The sequence below is a fragment of the Neodiprion lecontei genome, chromosome 4 (assembly GCF_021901455.1).
Source record: "Neodiprion lecontei isolate iyNeoLeco1 chromosome 4, iyNeoLeco1.1, whole genome shotgun sequence".
NCBI lineage: Eukaryota > Metazoa > Arthropoda > Insecta > Hymenoptera > Diprionidae > Neodiprion > Neodiprion lecontei.
The window spans coordinates 4,603,493-4,619,786 of NC_060263.1; the positions used below are offsets into that span (position 1 = coordinate 4,603,493).

The following is a 16,294-nucleotide window of genomic DNA, read 5'->3' on the forward strand; positions in this document are numbered from 1 at the left end:
GCTAGAGAAATCGATCGGGCGCAGTCCCAATACGCTGCGATCAACGCATCGAAAGTTACAGCCAAAAAACGAAAACGTGAATTTTCGAAATTTTCGGCAGGTGCTTTTTTCCGCGTATCTTCTCTCCCGTTGATCCCACGCTCCTTTTGCTGCGTTTTCTGAGTTCCGTGGGGTCCAATTGGTCGGGAAAGAGTCATACGAATCAATTCTGAGACGAAAAATTTTTTGGTCAAAAAAAAAGGAAGGTTAACCCCTTTGTATTTTTGGCGAAAATTTTCGCGATTTTCAAAAGTGCTGGAATAAATTAATTGTGGCACTATTCCGACGTAATTTTGCGAGAGAAATCGATTGGGCGCAGTCCCAATACGCTGCGATCAACGCATCGAAAGTTACAGCCAAAAAACGAAAACCCGAATTTTCGACATTTTTCAGCAGGTGCTTTTTTCCTCGTATCTTCTCTCCCGTTGATCCCACGCTCCTTTTGCTGCGTTTTCTGAGTTCCTTGGGGTCCAATTGGTCGGGAAAGAGTCATACGAATCAATTCTGAGACGAAAAATTTTTTGGTCAAAAAAAAAGGAAGGTAACCCCTTTGTATTTTTGGCGAAAATTTTCGCGATTTTCAAAAGTGCTGGAATAAATTAATCGTGGCACTATTCCGACGTTATTTCGCGAGAGAAATCGATCGGGCGCAGTCCCAATACGCTGCGATCAACGCATCGAAAGTTACAGCCAAAAAACGAAAACCTGAATTTTCGAAATTTTCGGCAGGTGCTTTTTTCCGCGTATCTTCTCTCCCGTTGATCCCACGCTCCTTTTGCTGCGTTTTCTGAGTTCCGTGGGGTCCAATTGGTCGGGAAAGAGTCATACGAATCAATTCTGAGACGAAAAATTTTTTGGTCAAAAAAAAAGGAAGGTTAACCCCTTTGTATTTTTGGCGAAAATTTTCGCGATTTTCAAAAGTGCTGGAATAAATTATTTGTGGCACTATTCCGACGTAATTTTGCGAGAGAAATCGATTGGGCGCAGTCCCAATACGCTGCGATCAACGCATCGAAAGTTACAGCCAAAAAACGAAAACCTGAATTTTCGACATTTTTCAGCAGGTGCTTTTTTCCTTGTATCTTCTCTCCCGTTGATCCCACGCTTCTTTTGCTGCGTTTTCTGAGTTCCTTGGGGTCCAATTGGTCGGGAAAGAGTCATACGAATCAATTCTGAGACGAAAACTTTTTTGGTCAAAAAAAAAGGAAGGTTAACCCCTTTGTATTTTTGGCGAAAATTTTCGCGATTTCCAAAAGTGCTGGAATAAATTAATTGTGGCACTATTCCGACGTAATTTCGCGAGAGAAATCGATCGGGCGCAGTCCCAATACGCTGCGATCAACGCATCGAAAGTTACAGCCAAAAAACGAAAACCTGAATTTTCGACATTTTTCAGCAGGTGCTTTTTTCCTCGTATCTTCTCTCCTGTTGATCCCACGCTCCTTTTGCTGCGTTTTCTGAGTTCCTTGGGGTCCGATTGGTCGGGAAAGAGTCATACGAATCAATTCTGAGACGAAAAATTTTTTGGTCAAAAAAAAAGGAAGGTTAACCCCTTTGTATTTTTGGCGAAAATTTTCGCGATTTTCAAAAGAGCTGGAATAAATTAATCGTAGCACTATTCGGACGTAATTTTGCGAGAGAAATCGATTGGGCGCAGTCCCAATACGCTGCGATCAACGCTTCGAAAGTTACAGCCAAAAAACGAAAACCTGAATTTTCGACATTTTTCAGCAGGTGCTTTTTTCCTCGTATCTTCTCTCCCGTTGATCCCACGCTCCTTTAGCTGCGTTTTCTGAGTTCCTTGAGGTTCAATTGTTCGGGAAAGAGTCATACGAATCAATTCCGAGACGAAAAATTTTTTGGTCAAAAAAAAAGGAAGGTAACCCCTTTGTATTTTTGGCGAAAATTTTCGCGATTTTCAAAAGTGCTGGAATAAATTAATTGTGGCACTATTCCGACGTAATTTTGCGAGAGAAATCGATTGGGCGCAGTCCCAATAGGCTGCGATCAACGCATCGAAAGTTACAGCCAAAAAACGAAAACCTGAATTTTCGACATCTTTCAGCAGGTGCTTTTTTCCCCGTATCTTCTCTCCCGTTGATCCCACGCTCCTTTTGCTGCGTTTTCTGAGTTCCTTGGGGTCCAATTGGTCGGGAAAGAGTCATACGAATCAATTCTGAGACGAAAAATTTTTTGGTCAAAAAAAAAGGAAGGTTAACCCCTTTGTATTTTTGGCGAAAATTTTCGCGATTTTCAAAAGTGCTGGAATAAATTAATCGTGGCACTATTCCGACGTAATTTCGCGAGAGAAAACGATCGGGCGCAGTCCCAATACGCTGCGATCAACGCATCGAAAGTTACAGCCAAAAAACGAAAACCTGAATTTTCGACATTTTTCGGCAGGTGCTTTTTTCCGCGTATCTTCTCTCCCGTTGATCCCACGCTCCTTTTGCTGCGTTTTCTGAGTTCCTTGGGGTCCAATTGGTCGGGAAAGAGTCATACGAATCAATTCTGAGACGAAAACTTTTTTGGTCAAAAAAAAAGGAAGGTTAACCCCTTTGTATTTTTGGCGAAAATTTTCGCGATTTCCAAAAGTGCTGGAATAAATTAATTGTGGCACTATTCCGACGTAATTTCGCGAGAGAAATCGATCGGGCGCAGTCCCAATACGCTGCGATCAACGCATCGAAAGTTACAGCCAAAAAACGAAAACCTGAATTTTCGACATTTTTCAGCAGGTGCTTTTTTCCTCGTATCTTCTCTCCTGTTGATCCCACGCTCCTTTTGCTGCGTTTTCTGAGTTCCTTGGGGTCCGATTGGTCGGGAAAGAGTCATACGAATCAATTCTGAGACGAAAAATTTTTTGGTCAAAAAAAAAGGAAGGTTAACCCCTTTGTATTTTTGGCGAAAATTTTCGCGATTTTCAAAAGAGCTGGAATAAATTAATCGTAGCACTATTCGGACGTAATTTTGCGAGAGAAATCGATTGGGCGCAGTCCCAATACGCTGCGATCAACGCTTCGAAAGTTACAGCCAAAAAACGAAAACCTGAATTTTCGACATTTTTCAGCAGGTGCTTTTTTCCTCGTATCTTCTCTCCCGTTGATCCCACGCTCCTTTAGCTGCGTTTTCTGAGATCCTTGAGGTTCAATTGGTCGGGAAAGAGTCATACGAATCAATTCCGAGACGAAAAATTTTTTGGTCAAAAAAAAAGGAAGGTAACCCCTTTGTATTTTTGGCGAAAATTTTCGCGATTTTCAAAAGTGCTGGAATAAATTAATTGTGGCACTATTCCGACGTAATTTTGCGAGAGAAATCGATTGGGCGCAGTCCCAATAGGCTGCGATCAACGCATCGAAAGTTACAGCCAAAAAACGAAAACCTGAATTTTCGACATCTTTCAGCAGGTGCTTTTTTCCCCGTATCTTCTCTCCCGTTGATCCCACGCTCCTTTTGCTGCGTTTTCTGAGTTCCTTGGGGTCCAATTGGTCGGGAAAGAGTCATACGAATCAATTCTGAGACGAAAAATTTTTTGGTCAAAAAAAAAGGAAGGTTAACCCCTTTGTATTTTTGGCGAAAATTTTCGCGATTTTCAAAAGTGCTGGAATAAATTAATCGTGGCACTATTCCGACGTAATTTCGCGAGAGAAAACGATCGGGCGCAGTCCCAATACGCTGCGATCAACGCATCGAAAGTTACAGCCAAAAAACGAAAACCTGAATTTTCGACATTTTTCGGCAGGTGCTTTTTTCCGCGTATCTTCTCTCCCGTTGATCCCACGCTCCTTTTGCTGCGTTTTCTGAGTTCCTTGGGGTCTGATTGGGCGGGAAGGAGTCATACGAATCAATTCTGAGACGAAAAATATTTTGGTCAAAAAAAAAGGTAGGTTAACCCCTTTGTATTTTTGGCGAAAATTTTCGCGATTTTCAAAAGTGCTGGAATGAATTAATTGTGGCACTATTCCGACGTAATTTTGCCAGAGAAATCGATTGGGCGCAGTCTTAATACGCTGCGATCAACGCATCGAAAGTTACAGCCAAAAAACGAAAACCTGAATTTTCGACATTTTTCAGCAGGTGCTTTTTTCCTCGTATCTTCTCTCCCGTTGATCCCGCGCTTCTTTTGCTGCGTTTTCTGAGTTCCTTGGGGTCCAATTGGTCGGGAAAGAGTCATACGAATCAATTCCGAGACGAAACATTTTTTGGTCAAAAAAAAAGGAAGGTAACCCCTTTGTATTTTTGGCGAAAATTTTCGCGATTTTCAAAAGTGCTGGAATAAATTAATCGTGGCACTATTCCGACGTAATTTCGCGAGAGAAATCGATCGGGCGCAGTCCCAATACGCTGCGATCAACGCATCGAAAGTTACAGCCAAAAAACGAAAACCTGAATTTTCGAAATTTTCGGCAGGTGCTTTTTTCCGCGTATCTTCTCTCCCGTTGATCCCACGCTCCTTTTGCTGCGTTTTCTGAGTTCCGTGGGGTCCAATTGGTCGGGAAAGAGTCATACGAATCAATTCTGAGACGAAAAATTTTTTGGTCAAAAAAAAAGGAAGGTTAACCCCTTTGTATTTTTGGCGAAAATTTTCTCGATTTTCAAAAGTGCTGGAATAAATTAATCGTGGCACTATTCCGACGTAATTTCGCGAGAGAAATCGATCGGGCGCGGTCCCAATACGCTGCGATCAACGCATTGAAAGTTACAGCCAAAAAACGAAAACCTGAATTTTCGAAATTTTCGGCAGGTGCTTTTTTCCGCGTATCTTCTCTCCCGTTGATCCCACGCTCCTTTTGCTGCGTTTTCTGAGTTCCTTGGGGTCCGATTGGTCGGGAAAGAGTCATACGAATCAATTCTGAGACGAAAAATTTTTTGGTAAAAAAAAAAGGAAGGTTAACCCCTTTGTATTTTTGGCGAAAATTTTCGCGATTTCCAAAAGTGCTGGAATAAATTAATTGTGGCACTATTCCGACGTAATTTCGCTAGAGAAATCGATCGGGCGCAGTCCCAATACGCTGCGATCAACGCTTCGAAAGTTACAGCCAAAAAACGAAAACCTGAATTTTCGACATTTTTCAGCAGGTGCTTTTTTCCTCGTATCTTCTCTCCCGTTGATCCCACGCTCCTTTAGCTGCGTTTTCTGAGTTCCTTGAGGTTCAATTGCTCGGGAAAGAGTCATACGAATCAATTCCGAGACGAAAAATTTTTTGGTCAAAAAAAAAGGAAGGTAACCCCTTTGTATTTTTGGCGAAAATTTTCGCGATTTTCAAAAGTGCTGGAATAAATTAATTGTGGCACTATTCCGACGTAATTTTGCGAGAGAAATCGATTGGGCGCGGTCCCAATAGGCTGCGATCAACGCATCGAAAGTTACAGCCAAAAAACGAAAACCTGAATTTTCGACATCTTTCAGCAGGTGCTTTTTTCCCCGTATCTTCTCTCCCGTTGATCCCACGCTCCTTTTGCTGCGTTTTCTGAGTTCCTTGGGGTCCAATTGGTCGGGAAAGAGTCATACGAATCAATTCTGAGACGAAAAATTTTTTGGTCAAAAAAAAAGGAAGGTTAACCCCTTTGTATTTTTGGCGAAAATTTTCGCGATTTTCAAAAGTGCTGGAATAAATTAAACGTGGCACTATTCCGACGTAATTTCGCGAGAGAAAACGATCGGGCGCAGTCCCAATACGCTGCGATCAACGCATCGAAAGTTACAGCCAAAAAACGAAAACCTGAATTTTCGACATTTTTCGGCAGGTGCTTTTTTCCGCGTATCTTCTCTCCCGTTGATCCCACGCTCCTTTTGCTGCGTTTTCTGAGTTCCTTGGGGTCTGATTGGGCGGGAAGGAGTCATACGAATCAATTCTGAGACGAAAAATATTTTGGTCAAAAAAAAAGGAAGGTTAACCCCTTTGTATTTTTGGCGAAAATTTTCGCGATTTTCAAAAGTGCTGGAATGAATTAATTGTGGCACTATTCCGACGTAATTTTGCGAGAGAAATCGATTGGGCGCAGTCCCAATAGGCTGCGATCAACGCATCGAAAGTTACAGCCAAAAAACGAAAACCTGAATTTTCGACATCTTTCAGCAGGTGCTTTTTTCCCCGTATCTTCTCTCCCGTTGATCCCACGCTCCTTTTGCTGCGTTTTCTGAGTTCCTTGGGGTCCAATTGGTCGGGAAAGAGTCATACGAATCAATTCTGAGACGAAAAATTTTTTGGTCAAAAAAAAAGGAAGGTTAACCCCTTTGTATTTTTGGCGAAAATTTTCGCGATTTTCAAAAGTGCTGGAATAAATTAAACGTGGCACTATTCCGACGTAATTTCGCGAGAGAAAACGATCGGGCGCAGTCCCAATACGCTGCGATCAACGCATCGAAAGTTACAGCCAAAAAACGAAAACCTGAATTTTCGACATTTTTCGGCAGGTGCTTTTTTCCGCGTATCTTCTCTCCCGTTGATCCCACGCTCCTTTTGCTGCGTTTTCTGAGTTCCTTGGGGTCTGATTGGGCGGGAAGGAGTCATACGAATCAATTCTGAGACGAAAAATATTTTGGTCAAAAAAAAAGGAAGGTTAACCCCTTTGTATTTTTGGCGAAAATTTTCGCGATTTTCAAAAGTGCTGGAATGAATTAATTGTGGCACTATTCCGACGTAATTTTGCGAGAGAAATCGATTGGGCGCAGTCTTAATACGCTGCGATCAACGCATCGAAAGTTGCAGCCAAAAAACGAAAACCTGAATTTTCGACATTTTTCAGCAGGTGCTTTTTTCCTCGTATCTTCTCTCCCGTTGATCCCACGCTTCTTTTGCTGCGTTTTCTGAGTTCCTTGGGGTCCAATTGGTCGGGAAAGAGTCATACGAATCAATTCCGAGACGAAACATTTTTTGGTCAAAAAAAAAGGAAGGTAACCCCTTTGTATTTTTGGCGAAAATTTTCGCGATTTTCAAAAGTGCTGGAATAAATTAATTGTGGCACTATTCCGACGTAATTTCGCGAGAGAAATCGATCAGGCGCAGTCCCAATACGCTGCGATCAACGCATCGAAAGTTACAGCCAAAAAACGAAAACCTGAATTTTCGAAATTTTCGGCAGGTGCTTTTTTCCGCGTATCTTCTCTCCCGTTGATCCCACGCTCCTTTTGCTGCGTTTTCTGAGTTCCTTGGGGTCCGATTGGTCGGGAAAGAGTCATACGAATCAATTCTGAGACGAAAAATATTTTGGTCAAAAAAAAAGGAAGGTTAACCCCTTTGTATTTTTGGCGAAAATTTTCGCGATTTTCAAAAGTGCTGGAATAAATTAATTGTGGCACTATTCCGACGTAATTTTGCGAGAGAAATAGATTGGGCGCAGTCCCAATACGCTGCGATCAACGCATCGAAAGTTACAGCCAAAAAACGAAAACCTGAATTTTCGACATTTTTCAGCAGGTGCTTTTTTCCTCGTATCTTCTCTCCCGTTGATCCCACGCTTCTTTTGCTGCGTTTTCTGAGTTCCTTGGGGTCCAATTGGTCGGGAAAGAGTCATACGAATCAATTCTGAGACGAAAAATTTTTTGGTCAAAAAAAAAGGAAGGTTAACCCCTTTGTATTTTTGGCGAAAATTTTCGCGATTTCCAAAAGTGCTGGAATAAATTAATTGTGGCACTATTCCGACGTAATTTCGCGAGAGAAATCGATCGGGCGCAGTCCCAATAGGCTGCGATCAACGCATCGAAAGTTACAGCCAAAAAACGAAAACCCGAATTTTCGACATTTTTCAGCAGGTGCTTTTTTCCTCGTATCTTCTCTCCCGTTGATCCCACGCTCCTTTTGCTGCGTTTTCTGAGTTCCTTGGGGTCCAATTGGTCGGGAAAGAGTCATACGAATCAATTCTGAGACGAAAAATTTTTTGGTCAAAAAAAAAGGAAGGTTAACCCCTTTGTATTTTTGGCGAAAATTTTCGCGATTTTCAAAAGTGCTGGAATAAATTAATCGTGGCACTATTCCGACGTAATTTCGCGAGAGAAATCGATCGGGCGCGGTCCCAATACGCTGCGATCAACGCATCGAAAGTTACAGCCAAAAAACGAAAACCTGAATTTTCGAAATTTTCGGCAGGTGCTTTTTTCCGCGTATCTTCTCTCCCGTTGATCCCACGCTCCTTTTGCTGCGTTTTCTGAGTTCCTTGGGGTCCGATTGGTCGGGAAAGAGTCATACGAATCAATTCTGAGACGAAAAATTTTTTGGTCAAAAAAAAAGGAAGGTTAACCCCTTTGTATTTTTGGCGAAAATTTTCGCGATTTCCAAAAGTGCTGGAATAAATTAATTGTGGCACTATTCCGACGTAATTTCGCTAGAGAAATCGATCGGGCGCAGTCCCAATACGCTGCGATCAACGCATCGAAAGTTACAGCCAAAAAACGAAAACCTGAATTTTCGACATTTTTCAGCAGGTGCTTTTTTCCTCGTATCTTCTCTCCCGTTGATCCCACGCTCCTTTTGCTGCGTTTTCTGAGTTCCTTGGGGTCCGATTGGTCGGGAAAGAGTCATACGAATCAATTCTGAGACGAAAAATTTTTTGGTAAAAAAAAAAGGAAGGTTAACCCCTTTGTATTTTTGGCGAAAATTTTCGCGATTTCCAAAAGTGCTGGAATAAATTAATTGTGGCACTATTCCGACGTAATTTTGCGAGAGAAATCGATCGGGCGCAATCCCAATAGGCTGCGATCAACGCATCGAAAGTTACAGCCAAAAAACGAAAACCCGAATTTTCGACATTTTTCAGCAGGTGCTTTTTTCCTCGTATCTTCTCTCCCGTTGATCCCACGCTCCTTTTGCTGCGTTTTCTGAGTTCCTTGGGGTCCAATTGGTCGGGAAAGAGTCATACGAATCAATTCTGAGACGAAAAATTTTTTGGTCAAAAAAAAAGGAAGGTTAACCCCTTTGTATTTTTGGCGAAAATTTTCGCGATTTTCAAAAGTGCTGGAATAAATTAATCGTGGCACTATTCCGACGTAATTTCGCGAGAGAAATCGATCGGGCGCGGTCCCAATACGCTGCGATCAACGCATCGAAAGTTACAGCCAAAAAACGAAAACCTGAATTTTCGAAATTTTCGGCAGGTGCTTTTTTCCGCGTATCTTCTCTCCCGTTGATCCCACGCTCCTTTTGCTGCGTTTTCTGAGTTCCTTGGGGTCCGATTGGTCGGGAAAGAGTCATACGAATCAATTCTGAGACGAAAAATTTTTTGGTCAAAAAAAAAGGAAGGTTAACCCCTTTTTTTTTTTTTTTTTTTTTTTTTTTTTGATAACGCTGGTAAAAATGCCTTATGCACACCCTGGAGCTTCGCGCAAGAAGCTTCAGGGTAGTGTGGGACTCGCACCCACTAAAAAACCAGCGGCCACTCTGGTACGAGTAGGGGGGACTCCCCGGAACCGCGCGAGGCATAACCTCAGGGATCCCCCCGGCACCTTCGCGGTTACGCGCGGACCTTACTTCAACGCCTATCCGGGAGTTGCGCCTCCCGGCTCCCCCCCGCTGCATCCTACGCTCAGTGTCCTCTTGCGAAGGACGACCCTGCCCGCTGGTGGGGCATCTTCTGTTGCCGCTACGACGAGAGCTCCGCTTAACGGAGCTGTCAAGCGAATGGAGACCCCCACTCGGTGCTCGATGTTCGCGATAACGAGCGCCCTGCCCTTGCGGATCCGGGGGAAGATGGATCCGGCGCGACCGTCACATCCGCCGTCCCCGGGCCGGGGGACGAAGAGAGAGAGGCAGAAGAAGAAGAAGAAGAAGAGGGGGCAAGGCCGGAACGACCCTAACGTCACCCTATCGCCTAGCGTCTCACCTATCCTGGCACCAGATTCCAAGTTGCCCTGCACCCCTCCTCTCCCCTCCACCTCCGAACCACGACCCCGACCCAAAGGACCGGGCTGAGGTCGACCGGTGTCCCGTCCCGCAAATCCGTTTGGACCCCTGCCCGTGTAGGTCCGAGCCTACGTCATGCCCACGCTTACACGCGAACCACCCCCATTTCTCCCGCTCAAGCGGGTCGCGCGGTGCACGCTGCGCCGCGTTCGCTGTCGTAACCGCTCCCGCTGTTCCTTGGCCGTCATGACCCGCTCCGCGAAGCTAGCCACCGCCACCCATCCCTCTCTCGACCCTACCATAGCCCTGATCAGGCCAGGCGGTGTCAGATCCTCCCCTACGGCGCGCTTTAGGGCATTCCTCTCGTCTCTCCACGCGGGGCACGCCTCCACCGTGTGGCTCACCGTGTCTTCCTCCAGCCGGCAGTACCAGCAGGTCGGCCTCTCCGTCTTCCCTATTCTATATAAGAAATCCGCGAAGTACCCGTGGCCTGTCAAGACTTGGGTCACACGGAAAGTCATGCTCCCGTGTGCCCTGTCGAACCATCCCGTCCAGTTCGCTAGGATAGCTAACCTCAACCCCTCGCTGGGGAGCCCCGCACTTCCGAGGTCCACCCTCCATTGCTCGCGGGCTACGCGCAGTTCCTCCTCCCTAATCGCTTTGACCATGCTCTGGGACCACGTCCTGGTCGACCGCAGTTCACGCACTCTATGGAATGTGCGCTTGTACGCATCAGCCACTAGATATAGTGGCGGGGTCCTGGCCAGCATCGAAACGGCCACGAAGGAGGCCGTGCGATATGCCGCAACTACTCTTGCGCATATCCTTCTCTGGCACCTCGTAATTACTCGCTGGATATACTTTGAGGACCTCGCCACATCCCCCCACACCGGAGCGCCGTACATTATTACCGCGAATAGAGTTTGCGCATAAAGCCTACGCCTAGATTCGGATGGCCCCCTCAGGTTTGGCATCAGCCTCGCTAGTGTCCTCGTGACACCCCCTAGCCTAGTCTCCATGGACGCGAAGTGCGCTTTGAACGTCAGGCCGGGATCCAGTCGCACCCCCAGGTACTTCATGGACCCCGACAGTAGCACCCTCTCCGCGCCAACTCTGACGTCTGGGGTGTTTGGTGCTTCCCCCCTTTTCACGCGCCAGAATAGGACCGCTTCCGTCTTGCTCGCCGCCACCGTGAGGCCTAGGCCCGAAATTCGCCGGACTACCCTGGCTACCATCGCATTTGCCAGTGCTACCGCTGTGGATGGATCCCCAGCGGAACTCAAAACCAGCGTGTCATCCGCGTAGCAGACAGTAACACAGTCTGCAACCCCCTCCCCCCGCAGAACCTCGTCGAAAGTCAAGTTCCATAGCAGGGGGCCGAGAACCGAGCCCTGTGGGACCCCGGCCGTCACTGCCAGACTCCTCAGCTCTCCATCTCCGTTTGTGTATTCCACGTGCCTGTCCCACAGGTAGGAATCCAGGACCCGTCGAAGATACTCCGGAGCCGCTTTGTCTTTAAGTGCGTCCCTTATGGACGGCCATGGCAAACTATTGAATGCGTTGGCGATGTCGAGAGACACAGCCACCGCGTAGCCCCCCTTCTCCGTGGCGTTTTCCACGAATCGTCGCACCCTTAGCAAAGCATCGTTCGTGGATCGCCCTTCCCGAAACCCGTACTGGTCCTCGGACAAGCGCGCCCGAGGATTCCCCTCCATCCATTTGCCCAGCCGAGCCACCAGGATCCTCTCGAACATTTTACCCACCTCGTTCAGGAGGCATATCGGCCTTACTTTGGGGATAGGTCCGGTGGGTGCTCCCCCCTTAGGGATGAGCACCAGTCGAGCCTTCTTCCATGGCAGCGGAACGACTCCTTCTCGCAGGCAGAGGCTGAAATTCCTCGACAGTAGTGCGATCATTCCCTCCGGAACTCTCGCCCACGCACTTCCCTTAACGCCATCCGGTCCCGGGGCGACATTGCGCGAGCATGCCTTTTTAAGCGCAGCTCGAACCTCGTCCGCCGTGACCGCCCACCGTTCGTCCCACTGACAGCCGCCCTGGGCCCTCGGAGCGCATCCATCACCCCTCGGGAAGAGGGCATCAAGGAGGCTCCTGAGGGTATCCTCCTCCAGCGTCTCCGTCAACCCTCTTTGGGAGCTTCGCAGTTTGCCTAGCACCAATTTGTAAGAGAGACCCCATGGATCCGCTTCCACGGAGCTGATGAGGTCTCTCCACGCCTTGGCCTTGGCCGCTTTTATGCCGTCTCGGAGCACCCTCTTGGCGGCCCGATACTCGGCCTCTTTTTCCTGACGGTCATCAGCCGTCCGTCTTCCCCTAGCGAGGCGCCTCCTCGCCGCTATGCAGGACCTGCGTATGTCGGCCAGCTCCTCGCTCCACCAGTATGTCGCTTTTCTGGAGCGATTCCCCGTGCGAGCTCTCGGCGCGGCTGCGTCGCAGGCCTGCGTCATGGCACGCTCGATCCATCCTGCAAGGCCCTCTGGCGTCGTATAGTCCCCTCCAGTTGGTCCCCAGGAAAGGGTGAGGGACAGAGCATCTGTCAGATGTTCCGGACTGAACTTCGACCAGTTCCAGCGCATGTGGCCCTTTCTACCCCTGTGCTCTGCGCGTCTAGGGGTACCGACCTCGTACGAGATGTACCGGTGGTCGGATAGTGTTTCCGTCTCTTCCAACACCCGCCACCCCTTGATCACGGGTACAAGATTAACTGACGACCACGTCAGATCGACGACGGATGACCCCTGTGCCCTAATGCATGTCGCCGTCCTCCCAGTGTTGTGGAGACGTACACCGCATGATGCCGCCCACTCCTCGAGCAGCTCTCCCCTTCGGTTGGACCCAGACGGGTCCCAGGTCGGCGAGCGGGCATTGAAATCCCCCCCCACCAGTACCCCCCTCCCACTGTTCCCCGCCAGCTGGATCACCCGAGCCAGGTCGTCCAGATGCTCGGTGAACTCCGCTATCAGAATGTTCGGGGATATATACACCGATATGGCAATTATATCCCCGAACTTAGCGGCCACGTACCCTCTTCCCCTTTTGAGGAGCGAGCCCCCGCGGACGTTACCCTCTGCCCTCCAGTATATGGCCGCCCGGCCATCGTCACTGCTAAGCCAAGTGGCCACGCTCGGAGTAGCGTACGGCTCGGATACGAGGCACACGTCGATTTCCCTTTCGAGCACTACTTGCTTCAGTAGGTCCTGAGCCCCCTTGCTATGGTTCAGGTTACACTGTATGTACCTGACCATTCTCGCTTGCATTAGTCACGGGCCTCCGACCCCGTTCGCCGACGGATGTACAACGTCCCGAACCCATCCTGTGGGCGCTGTCTATCCCCCTCCCCTCGCAGACCGCGCATTTGGGATTGGCCGTGCAATCTCGCGCCTGGTGGCCCTCAGCGCTGCACCTGTAGCACGCGGCCCGGCGCTCTGTCGACGCCTTGCACGTACTCCCTATATGGCCAAAGCCCCAGCACTTGTAGCATTGCCTGGGGCGCGCCTCCAGCAGCTCTACCCTGGCCGTGGTCCAACCGATCCTCACCTTGCCCTTCTTCGCGACAGCCACAGCTGCCCTCAGGGGGCACTGTGCCCACGCGCTGTATAGTCCATTCGGTGTCCTCCTCGGGACACCTACACGGACCTCCTCCACCTTACAGCCACCCTGCTCGGCTAGGGTGCGAGCCAGTTCCTCGGTGGACACTGAGTCATCCAAGCCCAGGACTCTCAGTTCGCCCTTGATAACCGGCCTTGTCACTGAGACTGCGTTGCCGTATTTATCAAGGATTACTTTGGTCAGCTGCGCCGCTAGAGCGTCCGCCTTCCTCGTATTCTCGGGGCCAGGAATCTCGATGAGAACCCCCCCGTTAGCTGCCCGCCGCATCCTCGTCTCCTCTATACCAAGCTCCGCGAGTTGTATTTTCTCGCGTGCGAACTTGAGTATTTCCGCATACGGGGTGTTCTCCTCTCTGCTTTTGATAGCAACGGCTGCTGTCCTCGGTGCTCTACGGCGAGCCACCGTGGGTCCGTCCTCCCCGGTACGCCGCAGGGCCCCTGTTGGGGCAGTCTGTGTGGCTTCCACTGCTGCCCCACTCGGCACTCCCTCGCCAAGGCGCTTTCCTTTTCTCTTCCTTTTCGTACTCCAGCCGCCCCTACCGTTCTCTGCATCGGCGCCGGCATCGACTTCCATCGGAGTGTCGGTCGCACCCCGGTCACCCGAGGACCTCTGCACTTTCTCCGTGGTGGCCTGCGTGCCGCGAGGTTGTGCCGTATCCTTACCAAGAGGGTCTTGGTCAGCTGCTCCGCTCTTGCTCGAGGCATCGAGGAGCAGGAGGGATATCCTGCCCACCTCCTCTCGTACCTGTTTCAGGGCCGCGGACTGTCTGGCCATCTCCTCGTCCCTGACCCTGTCACTGTCCGGGATGAGTCGAAGTTCGGATCCCGTTAGGCGAAGTTCGAACTCCGAAGCACCGGCTGATGTCGCCGTCGTCGGCCCTTCATTGGCCTCCACCTCGCTCCTCCTAGTGGCCGCTCCCAGGTCAAGCACCATCGTCGTTTGGGCGGCTTCCGACCGTCGCTCGCCGGCTCTCGCCACAGGGCCCCTGCTGGCAACCTGTGCGTATGAGCATGTCGCCCGGTTCGCTATTTCCGTCTGAGGCCTCTCTCGGCCTTCTCGATTTTTCTCGAGTTCCCGTTGGAGCTCGTCCCTTTCCCTACGGGTATCACGCAACTGAGCTTCTAGGTCCGCGTTGCGCGCCTGGAGGAGAGCGGGGTCACCTGCTGCCTCCGCTTTCACGGTGAGTGTAAGTAGGGCCTCCTTCGCCAAACCCACCTTTCTCTTTATTTCGCCACTCAGCCTGCCCTGCATGGATTTGCACCTCATCCTTACGGCGTCTATATCCTCGAGCCACTCCATTAGTTGTGCCCCAAGGTCCGATGCTGTCATGAGCCTGTATTCCACAGGGCCTGCCCCCTGCGGGATTTTCTTTGGGGACCTAGCCGCGGCTTTGGCCTTCCTTTTTCCCACTGAAGGGTTCTTTGTTGGCCGTAGGTTCGAGCCCTGCGCGCTCCACTCTGAGCCAGACTCCCCTGCTTCGGAGTCGTCTTCCAGGTAGGTTCCCTTGACGGTAGCTGTGCATCTCTTCTTGCGCTTCGGGCGAGCTCCCAGGAGCGTACGTGCTGCCTCCTCCTCGCCTGAGGGGCTGGCCGTTCCCTTCCCCTTCCCCTCGGCAGTCGCAGCTTGGTGCCTCGATTTTTCTTTCCCTTCTCCCTCGAGTCTGCGCGGAAGAAAGAGCTCTCCGTCCGAGAGTGCAGCGTTCTCGGGCGGCGTTAGCTCGTCCCCCTTTCGTTTGTTCCCCTGCTGCTGCTCGTGTCGTGTGGGTGTCTCTTCGGGCACCACCTGTGACGGTGCGTTGATTCCCCCCACAGTCTCCGCCAAAACGTTGGGTGCAGGTGCCTGCCCTGGCGTAACCCCCGGCTCCGTGCTTTTGAGAGGGGGCCAGCTAATACCCCGCACAAGTGCTTGACCTCGCGCGCGCGCGCCCCTGCCCCTCGCGTCCCCACGCGTGCCCCTGCTATTCAGGTGCTCTTGCACCTCTCCTTGCTTCACCTTCTGCCTACTCCATGTTAAATTATCCATATTAAAGTGTTGGTCTGATTACGACGGTTCGGCCATCATGGCAGCCACACCGCGGTGTGGCATCTTTCCCCGCCGGAAAAAATCCTATCCCCTCGCATGGAAGCCGCTATCGGTTTATCGGGTGGTCTGCCCTATCCATGCGAACCCCCCATCCCTAGCTCTTTTCAGTCGCCCGGCCGGGGATTCCCCTGCTAATCCGAAACAGGGTAGGCCACCGGCCGAGTAAGACCTTGCCGGATTTGCCCTACCGGACATCGGGTATGAGGAAATACTGACCAGGTAATCCTCCACGCATGCGCCCAGGGCACCAGGTTTGACTCCCAGATTGGCTCCAGTCAGCTGCAGGGAGCGGTTCTCCCACGTTGAACATGTGGTTTCCTGGGACCTTCGCCAGGGAACCGAGGTTCCGTGGACTAACGTTTACCCGTAGTACGCCACAGAGGTCCGGTAAAGGTACTGACTTCACCCGCAGCCCCGGTCGGTCGGCAACTACTCCTTCCTTGGTTAGTCTCTGAGAAATCGCCCCAGGAGCCCCAACCGCATCCCATGTACGCATCGCCCATTCAGATCACCATTCATACACCCAGCCCAAAGAGGCTGAGCCGACTGTTCTTAGTGGACGCTCGTCTAGAGTCACTTCCGCCACAAGGTTTGAAGCCCCGGAGCGTCGGATCCCCAAGATTCATCGCGGCCGTCAAGCCCCTACACCACGACAAGGTGACAGCCGACGTAGGGGAAGGTTAACCCCTTTGTATTTTTGGCGAAAA

The 16,294-nt window shown here is 50.1% G+C and overlaps 1 protein-coding gene across 1 annotated transcript; it reads right to left on the reverse strand.

Annotated features, from left to right (window-relative positions):
- Window positions 1-9,514: 9,514 nt before the first annotated feature.
- LOC124293898 lies at window positions 9,515-15,527 on the reverse strand. The gene is made up of 4 exons (XM_046736792.1): window positions 13,134-15,527; window positions 10,101-13,081; window positions 9,859-9,986; window positions 9,515-9,645 (listed from the first exon to the last, which is right to left on the reverse strand). The coding sequence occupies exons 1-4, from the start codon at window positions 15,525-15,527 to the stop codon at window positions 9,515-9,517; spliced, it is 5,634 nt and encodes a 1,877-aa protein (XP_046592748.1).
- Window positions 15,528-16,294: the final 767 nt, after the last annotated feature.

Bases quoted from the DNA above. Each gene is read 5' to 3' on its own strand.
- LOC124293898 (XM_046736792.1), bottom strand. From the start codon at position 15,527: ATGGATAATTTAACATGGAGTAGGCAGAAGGTGAAGCAAGGAGAGGTG. The intron at 13,082-13,133 runs GTACATACAGTG...GACCTACTGAAG, and splicing joins ATGCAAGCGAGAATGGTCAG to CAAGTAGTGCTCGAAAGGGA. The intron at 9,987-10,100 runs GTTACGACAGCG...CTACACGGGCAG, and splicing joins GCCAAGGAACAGCGGGAGCG to GGGTCCAAACGGATTTGCGG.